Source organism: Elephantulus edwardii, unplaced genomic scaffold (genome assembly GCF_000299155.1).
Source record: "Elephantulus edwardii isolate Elephantulus edwardi_28Jun2011 unplaced genomic scaffold, EleEdw1.0 scaffold00094, whole genome shotgun sequence".
Lineage (NCBI taxonomy): Eukaryota > Metazoa > Chordata > Mammalia > Macroscelidea > Macroscelididae > Elephantulus > Elephantulus edwardii.
Genome location: NW_006399844.1, coordinates 1967780 through 1978052, shown reverse-complemented (window position 1 = coordinate 1978052; position 10273 = coordinate 1967780). Strand labels below are relative to the sequence as shown.

At 40.2% G+C, this 10273-nt stretch overlaps 1 protein-coding gene across 1 annotated transcript; it reads left to right on the top strand.

Annotated features, from left to right (window-relative positions):
* Positions 1–6964: 6964 nt before the first annotated feature.
* CCL8 (chemokine (C-C motif) ligand 8) lies at positions 6965–8573 on the top strand. The gene is made up of 3 exons (XM_006891059.1): positions 6965–7043; positions 7880–7997; positions 8435–8573. Exons 1-3 carry the CDS (start codon positions 6965–6967, stop codon positions 8571–8573), a joined length of 336 nt encoding a protein of 111 aa, XP_006891121.1.
* Positions 8574–10273: the final 1700 nt, after the last annotated feature.

The following is a 10273-nucleotide window of genomic DNA, read 5'->3' as shown; positions in this document are numbered from 1 at the left end:
AATCTATGAGAAATAATTTCATTGCTCTTTTTCTCTTTTATTAAAAAAAAGTGTACGGATGTAATGCAAGCGTCTTTTCCAATTAGTTCTACAATTTTGTGACCTTAGAGAACATTTAGGAGGGAGCAAAAAAAAAAAAATAATGAAAGCCAAAATGCTAATTCCCAGGATGCCAGCCCATCCAGTCACATTCCTAAAGAGTTACTTAAGAATCTAGATTTGCTCCCAGTCATGACACTTATTTTCTACCCTGAAGTCACAGCTAGTTGTTTCTGACCTCAGTTTCTCCTTCACTAGCCACTGGGCTGTATATAGCAAGGTTGTCAAATCTGTTCAGGAATAGAAAAAAGAAAAGACAAGGTGTCCTCAATACAACCACAAAGCTGGACAGAATAAGTGCAGAATTTGCAAAGTCTAAGGTTTCATTTTAACTTTGACATCGAGACTTCTTAGAATCTGTCTAAAAACAAAACAAGATATGGGAATTACATAAGCCAAGTGACCTGTCAACTTCTCTGAACTTCTGCAGAACTAGATGTTTGTCAACACCAGACAGAATGCGTCTCTCATTTCTTGAGAGGCCCCAGAACATTCCACACTTTTAGCTTATTGGCAGAGTGCCAGGGTTTCCCTTGTCCACTCTTGGGGAAAAATTTTTTCTTCCTTCATCAACAACAGAGATTCCCAAAGTTTCATCCCTATCCCTACCTCATGTTTATCCTTGGACACAATTTTCAGGATAATTTCTTACAAGATGTCAAAAGCTACACTTTCGTAGTCTTTTCCTAATATCTCTGGTCACGACGCTCACCTTATTTAAATATTAACGACAGCTAGTTAAGTGGTAAGACCTGTACGGCCAATCCAAAGGCAGGTGGTTTGAATCCAACAACTGCTCTGAGGGAGAAAAATGGACAATCATTTTTTGTGTGCAATTTACTGCCTCTGAAAACCTGCTAGAGGGTTAGCTATGAGTCAGTTCCACATAACAACAACATTGAAAACAGATTTCACTGTCAGATCACATACTGTACATGATAAGCCCCATAGACATTAAAGCATAGGTAAAATAAAAACATAGAAAATGGAAAGAAAAATTTAAATAACTTGTCCTTTATCTGGTACAGAGAACTGGTGTTCTCAGTTCAAATCCAGACTTGCAGTAATTCTACCATTCTGTCTTTCAGGGGTGACATAGAAGGACAATTATTTTCCCATTGTATAGTATCTCACCTTTTTTGGTTTCTCCTCAGAGCTTTGTGAATAACTGTAGAGGAATTGGATCGTCAGATAACAGAAGAGCTTGATGAGAGTTCTTAAGTGCAGTTACATTGACCTCTGGTACATAGTAACCTTATGCACAATGCTGTCTAGTCCTGCACCATTTTCTACGTCCATGATCTACTGTGGTTCAGACTCCTGTGATCCATAGGGTTTATGTGGCCAATTTTCAAAAGTATACCACTAGACCTTTCTTCCTAGTCTACGTTAGTCTGGAAGCTCTGCTAAGATGTGTTCTGTATCATAGCAATATACAAGCTTCCACTGCCAGGCAGATGGTGACTGAATGTGAGATTCATTGCTGGCAGGAACAGAACCCGAAACTCTCACATGGAAGGTGAGAGGGCTACCACTGAACCACCAAGACCACAGAGGACTACTCAGGTTTTACTTAATCCAGGAATAATAACTAAATTCATAGGGGCTACCACATCCTTTCATCATCAGATGCATGGAAGAAATTACTAATCAATTGGGTCATTATCTTCAATAATCGAAGATAAAACCTTGCTATGTGTTTTCAAATCTTTCTGGTCATCCACCACCAATCAATAAATTTGATATGTAATTAAAAACATCCTTGAATTTGTCAAAACCCCACACTTCCCATCTGAGGAGGGTGATTTTCAGAACCTACCAGACTTGCTGATGGCTGCATAGCTAATTATTGTCTAACTCAGGACTAGGATTGAGTTACTTGACACATGATTACTAATTCTTGTTGTTGTCTACTGCTGTTTCTTACGGATGCATGTTCTAAACAAAGCTGGCCCTGATGGGAAATGAACCAAGTTCTGAGAGCATTCTGTGGGACAAGAGCTTTGTTTCTAAACGGAAAAATATACACACTTGATCCCTAAGTCAACACAGGAATCAGTGCCACATGATGCAACTGCAGGGGACTGTCCCCACAGTGAGTCTGAAGCGCTGCCTGAAAGGGCCCAGGTTCCGCTCGCTGGACAACAGCCTGCTGACACTGACGGGTTTCAAGTTCTGCAAATTCTCTGTGGTCAAGGGTTGGCAAAGTGTTTGCAACAAATAGGGTAAACGCACAAATAAATTCATAAGACTTGAACAAAAAAACCCAAACATCAAACTAAACTTAAACTCTGTTAGAAAACAATATGAAAAACAAAAAGACATCTGATGTAGGAATATGAAAATATTAATCATCATCTAACATATTTACAATTAAATTAGAGGGAAAGCAAATTAACGTTGTATTTATTTACATAATTATGTTGAGGTCTGTACACTGTTGTTGAGTACCACTGAGTTGGAACCGATCCACAGCTGACCCTTTGGCAGGTTTTCAGAGACATTAAATCACACGAGAGGAGATTGTCCATCCCTCTCCTGCGAAGCAGCTGGTGGATTTCAATTGGGATCTTAATGATTTCGCAGAAAGCGGTAGCGTACAGGTCTATGAACTTTGGGTATGTAGACAGTCATTTAACAATACTGTGCTCAAGATCAAGACCCATCTCAGCTCCCAAAAGATTTTCTTTTTTTTCTTTTCGTTTTTTTTTCCAAAAGATTTTCATGACACATCCACACCCTCCCAGGAAACCAGTGTTCTGGCTTCTGTGGTCATTATCCCTTTTATGATGAATTTCCCTTGTAACAATAGAGCTACTGTCTTCCGAACAAATTGTCATTTCTTCTTAAGAGCAGTATTCAACTCATTGCTGTGAGTCAGAACTAATGCAGACCCTTCATTGACTTTCAAGGGCTGTACATTGTATGGGAGGAGACTGCCCATCTCTCTCCTTTGGAATTAATGGTGGATAACAGTGATAGATGCACAAGTTTTGGTTTAACAGCACAATTCCCTGTGGACTCTGCCATCAGAACTCCCAGTCAAAGCCAAAGTCATTGCTGTAGAGTCAGCCTTCTCTAGGCTACAATCCTCGCCAGAACTGATTGCCAGGTATTACTTTTCTCCAAACAGTCACTGAGTAGGTTTGAAACATCCAACTTCTGCAGGATCAGCTGGACACTTAACCTGTTGTGCCACCAGGGATCAGCACCTATTAGAGTTAATGATTTAAAAAAAAAGAAAACACCAAAAAAAAACCCTGATAATGTCAATTTCTGGAGAGGATGTAGACCATCAAGGACTTTCTTTCATTGTTGGAATGAAACGATCATGAACTATGCCAGAGTTCAACAATCTCCTGCAAAGTTTAAGGTAGCATATGATCCAGCAATCATTATCCTGAGTGTTTTTTCTCCTGATTTGAAAATATATATCACCCAAAAGCCAGTACACAAATGTTTACAGCACCTTTGCTCATAATTATCAAAAATACCTCTGAATAATCAAGATATCTTTCAGCAAGTGAGTGGATAAGCAAACTGTGACACATATATACAATGGACCATCGTGGTGTGGTAAAAAGATATATATGTCATTGACTATAAAAAGACTTGAAGAACTCTTACAAAATGAAATATGCTTGTCTGAGAAATTTATAAGCTATATGAGTTAACGGTAATCTGTTATTGTTATGTGCCATCAAGTCACCTATGATTCATAGCGACCCTATGAACAATGGCTCTGAACCTTGCCCATCCAGTGCTATCCTCACTGCCTCTGACTCATTTTAGCCCATTGTTATAGTAATTATCAATCCAATTAGTTGAGGATCTTCCTCTCTTAAACTGCTCTTTGTCCTTCCAAGTGTGATATCTTTCTCTAATGACTGGGCCTTCCTTACAACATGCCCAAAGTATGTGAGATGGGGTTTCACTATCCTTGCCTCCATGTAGCACTCTAGTTTCACTTTCTCCAGGACAGACATGTTTGTGTTCCAGACAGTCCTTGGAATATTCAATACTCTTCTCTAATATCTTAACTCAAAGGCATTGATTCTTCTTCTGAAAAAGTACAACTTCCTTTTACCTTTGAGTATAGATCTTTATTCATATCCTCATCCTGTTAGAACAGGGTAGAATTACCTCAGAGTATCTAAGGCTGCTCATCTTTCTAGAAATTAACTACTACAACTTTCTCCTGAAGAGTAGCTGGTTGAGTTCAAACTACCTACCTTTTGTTTGGAAGCCAAGTACTTTAACTACTCCACCACCAGGGTTTCTTGACAAAACTACAGAAACAGTGAAAAAGTATAAGAGGTTGATTGAGGGTGGGGAGCAGGGTAAACAGCTTCAGGAAGGTGGTTGTTTCAGAAGAAAGTACACGATCTGCGTTATACAGGTGACACAACCTTCAAATCATTGAAAACGTTAATCATTTCTCCATTTATCATGTTTTCCTATTGGTTCAGTTGCTGTTGTTATTGTGTGCTGTCAGGTCAGAACCGACCTCTAGCTGACCTTCTAGCAGGTTTTCAGAGGCAGTAACCAACATGGGAAGAGACTGATCATCCTCCCACGGAACAGCTGGTGGATCCGAACTGCTTTCCTCAGGGATTGCAACACAGCTTCTTACCACTAGGCCATCAGTAGTAAGGATTTTGGGGCTTTTTTATGTTGAGGTGGAATCTATCTTACATCTGTAGAAGCTGTGTAGTCTTTTGGTTATCTGCTTCAAATCTTTATTTTCTGCAAGCAAGGTTGTGTCATCACAAAACACAAGATACAATTGGTTGAGTCTACCTTCAATCCTGATACCCATTCGTCTTCATATAGTGGAGCTTCTCAAATGATTTGCTCAACATTCACATTGACAAGTTCCAGCAAAAGAATATAACCTTGACACATCTTGCTTGATCTTAAACCATATAGTGTTCCCTTGTTCTTTTCAGACAAGTGCTTCTTGGTCTAGGTATAGGTTTCACATAAGTAAAATTAAGTGTTCTGGGATTCCCAGTCTTCTCAGTGTAAGTCATTATTTGTTATGAGTCACTTAGTCAAATGTCTTTGCATAATCAATAAAACACAAAGGAACATCATTATGTTATTCTCTCCTTTCAGCCAAGATCCATCTGGTATCAGGAATGATATAACTTGTTCCAAGGCCTCATCTGAATCTAGTTTTAATTTCTGGCAGTTCCTTGTCAACTTACTTTTCCAATAATTTTTTAAGAACCTTCAGAAAATTATAATCATCATAATAATAATCTTTAGCAAGATTTCACTTACATGTAGTATTAATTATATTGTTTGATCATTTCCACATTTTGTTAGGTCACCTTTATGGGGAATGGGAACAAATATGATCTCTTCTGGTCAAATAACCAGGTATCTGTCTTCCAAACTTCTAGGCATGGGTTGGTGAGCACATACAGGGCTGCATCTATTTGTTGAAGCATGCCAGTTGGTATCCATCCCTTCCTGGGGTCTTAACTTTTTGTCGATGCCTTTAGGTTCATATCGGCAGTGAGAAGTCATGGTGATGGCATATCTTGAATTCTTTTGTTAGGTGCTGTTGAGTCGAGTATAATGCCTAGTTACCCTATAAACAATAGATCTGAATCCTGTTCTATCCTGGGCCATCTTCACAATCTCTGATGTACTGGAACCCTTTCCTGCAGTCACAGTGGCAACACAGTAACCTGGTTGAGGGTTTTCCTCTCATTAATTGATCCTCCACCTTTCCAAGCATCTTGAATAGTGAAAGAATTTGTCAGAATTGAGAAGGTCAGTGGTTCAAAAGCCTCGTCCTCCTTCACTATATCAAAAACAGAGAGCTCTGAGGCTTTGTTTCAGGTAGGCTCACCTTGACTTGTACAAAAATATTAGCCCTCCCCATATGATTTGTGCAATTGTGGAGTGATGTTTCATTGTGCTGCTGGCCAAAAGTATTGAATAACCCATAGATTGTGAAAAGAACAAACAAATCTTCCTTGAAAGAAGTGAACCAGGTACTCCTTAAAGACAAGGACAGTGAAGTTTCATGTCGTTTACTTTGGGTAAATGTGTTCAGGAGATGCCAGTCCTTAGAAAAAGACATTGTGCTTGGAACAGTAGATGGTCAATTAAAGAGGGGAAGACCTTCAACGAGGTGGATCATGACAGCAACAGTGGGCTTGACGATGGTGGCAACCGTGAGGATGGTCCAGGATAGCACAAGGCTTGGATCTGCTCTTCATATGGTTGCTATTAGTCAGCAGCATCTAACAACAACAACATACAACTTCATTTGTAAGAAACTCTGACTACATGTAATGCTAAGAACACCGTGAGTCCAGGAAATGCTGACCAGTTCTGGTCACCCATATCCCTAAATAAGCTCCCAGAACATTCAGACTTGACAATTTGCTATCTCGCTATTCAGCCAAGGAGCTACCTGTGGTTTAGAGATGCAATGACATGAGTTTGAGAACAAGCCCAAGCAAAGACCAAGAGCCCCACCCTTGACCTCTTGTCTTGGTTCATGGGGAATCACAGATCCTTGCTTCTCTTCACTCTAGTATAACTCTTCTTTTCCTATGGAACATTTTCCATTTCAAATAAATCAGACCCTCCAATAATCCAATAATAGTGGAATGAGATCACTTCCTACATTTAGCTAGACATAGCCAACTCTCCTCCCTTCCCTGCTCCACACAGCATCTGGAAAACACCGTAAGTTCTTACTTCATCCTTCCCAGACCATGTCACTGCCAAAGCCTCAGGTTTCTATAAAAGAAAGAGATCCACAAAAGATCTGTCCACAAGGCTGAGACCAACCCAGCTGCTGCCAAATCTCACTCTGAAGTTTGCCTTCTCACCCTCCAGTATGAAGATCTTTACAGTGATTCTGTCCCTGCTGCTCCTAATCATCGCCTGTAGCTTCCAGGTGCTGCTGGCTCAGCCAGGTAAAATCTTTGCCTAAGTGAGACTTAATGTTTTAGCTCCTGCATAACTAATACCCAGCATAAGTCAACCAATGCTGGTGGCAAAGCTCGAATTTTAAAGTGGGGAAAATGAGACCCAGAGAGGAATTAAGATGGATAGCAATGTCACAGCTACCCAGTTAGCCAGAGGCAGCTAGATGTCAGCCACTGTGTGTCATCTCCAAGAGCTAACTCGGCACTAGCTTTGAGAAGAGACACTCAGTGCAGAGAGCCTCTCATGTTTTTGAAGGACATCTCAGGCAATCTACAGCAAAGATTCAAATATTGGATCATGTCCAATGAGTGTCTGGAAATGGCAGTTGTATAAGAGGAACAAAGGCCCAGAGGGATCTAAGCATATGACATAGGTTGACTTGAAAGCCCAGGACGGGAGGGGGGGAAGGAAATGGCAGTGAAGTAAGTTCCTTGAATTTACTTTCCTAGTGTCAGAAAATTTGAGTTAGTGGACACTGTTGTTAGTTGCCATCTCGTTAATTTCGACTCATGGTGAAGTCCTGTTTGCAAAACAGAATTGCTTCATTGAAGTTTTTAAGATCATAATCTTCTACTTGACTCTCCCAATGATGCTGCATGGGCTTGCCTATTGGGATCTTTCACACCAAGTCAACAAGGCTGGCTGCCATGTTTTAATGGGGCAAATTGATTCAGAGGTAACATTTCCTTTCTAGAGTGTGAATTAAGGCCCTGAACCAGGTACAATCTCATTTTTGTTTTTTGCTTTGTTTTCTCCTACAGTCTCCTTACCAAGCTGTATTTTTTTACCTTGTACTAACTGTCTCCTTCATTGCATTTTCTAGCTGCAGTTTCTGTTCCGAGCACTTGCTGCGTTAGAATGCTCAACAGGAAGATCTCTGTGAAGAAGTTGGTGAGCTACACAAAAATCACAAACAAACAATGTCTCCGGGAAGCTGTGATGTAAGTAGTCTAAGCCAAATTTCCTCAGACAGGAGTTCTGTTTCAGAAAGGGGAAAGGAGAGGGGAAGGAAGTGAGGGTTCATGTCTAAAGGAGTCCAATAAATAAGCCATCTAACTCAAAGGGCCTTTTTAAGTCTGTGGAGACATTGAACTCATGGCGGGGCTGGGGAAGTCCATTCTCCCTCTAGACAACTCCTTGGGAAACTTGGTCAGATGGTCCCCATCCTCCAGCTAAAAGCAGGAAGGGCTTTACCTGAAATGCCAGGAGCAGAGCTCCTGATGGGAGGTCATTCTCTTCTCTTGTGCCCAAGTCAGTTTCCTCATTCAGGGAAGAGGAACAGAGTAGGTAGGTGTGAGTAGATAGAGAGTTCTCAGGCCAAAGTTCTAGACAGAACCCTCAAAACACTCTGCCCAACTGTGCACTCTCTCCCCTACAGATTTAAAATGAAACAGGGCAAAGAGATCTGTACGGACCCCAACAAGAAGTGGGTACAGAATTCCATGAAGCATCTGGATCAAAAGTCCCAAACCTCAAAGCTTTCAACGGTCACACCTGCACTAAAAGACCGAGTCTGAGTATAACACTATTTCATTTCCCCCTAACTGTCCCCAGATTTGGAAGAATGTTATTTTCTTTTAATGTCCAGAAGGAGGTGTTTCTGTCCAATAATTTAAGGCAATTGATATTTAATTATATTCAAGTTGCTTACGTTCTGACTTTATTTTCCATAAGTTCTGATGTGTTGCTAAATTTGAAGCCCTGGGCCACATGTTTTCTTTTCTATAAGCTCAAGTGAACATGGCAGTATGTCATTGTCCTATCCTCTGCCTGCCTGTAGGGTTATGTAGGTCCTTCCATGGACCATCTATGTAAAAGACAATGTTCCTGTGTGTTAAAGGTCTATTTTGCTGCTAAAATTGTTATTATGTGACAACAGCATTGTGAAAGAAGAAATACACATATGTATTATTTGAAACTTCTTATTCGTATTTTTTTTTTTTGTGGAGGAACAACATTTAACTGGAAGAAAGAAATTGGCAGCCATGGATGACAGTGCCGAGTCTATGTCATAACAGGAAGAATAGCTAGATGGTCGGTGGGAGCGTAACTCAGTGATTTAGTTCTAAGGTATTCTCTGCCAAGGCAAAGATACGTGGTTTGAACCCACCAGCTGTTCTACAAGAGAAGGATGGTCAATCTTCTCCTGTGTAATTTACATACTGTCTCTGAAAACCTGGGGGAAGAGTCAGCTAAGGGTTGGTTCTAAGTTGACCATACACACAAACACAAAAACAACAATGCATCAATGAATAGATATACTAAAGAAAGCTAAGGGTCTTGAATTAGAGAAGATTCCATATAAAAAATGTGAAGAATGAAAGACTAAAAGAAACTGTTGTGTTGGACTGGACTAGGAGGTATTAGTATGATTTCCTGGCTTAAAGATAGATGAAGTAAAATGGAAACACACACACACACACACACACACACACACGCACTTAGGTCCTGTCAATTAAAAGCCTAGTAACAAAGACACACTAGTGCTAATGTGCCACAAGAGTACGCAGACACACAAAAAAAATGATGGACACAAGTGTCAAATCTGGGGGTGGATAATTTAGTCATCAAAATAGGTGGTTTCCCCCAAAAAAAAGTTTGCAGTGTATTTTAGCTTTTTAAGTAAATTCAAAGAAGAGAAAGCTCTAACTTCCAGAAAAATGCTAATCAAAAATATCTAGAAGGAATGATGGAGCTTGAGTATCACTATTCAGAAACCTGTAGTTTAAAAATTTATGCAGGCAAGAGTAGTCTGTGGATGCTAAAATCAGCGGGTGAAACATTGTTTACAAGTAGGATATTTACACAGCCACAAAGTATTGTCCCCTAATAGAATTAATAATATTTATTGTCATAGATTAAATTCTGTCTCCTTGGAGCCTCATATGCAATAGAACAAAATCCTGCTCCAGTCCTGTACCTATCTGAGGAAAAGGTTCATGCCCTTAGAGAAGTTAAAAAGTCCCAAGTCCACAAGTCAGAAGTTAAGCTAGAAGCTTCTCCTGACTCATGTAGCTGCAGGAACTGATGAACTCATGATTGGCAAGTCAGACGATATGACAGGACACTGGCTCAAGTCCAAAGATCACATGATACTAGATGCAGGATCCAGTTAGAGCAAAAGGCATAAGAGCTTTGTCAGATTTCTCTCTCTCCTTCACTCTTTCTTTCTTATTGTCTCTGTGTGTATGTGTGTGACTGTGGGTCTGATGGTTCG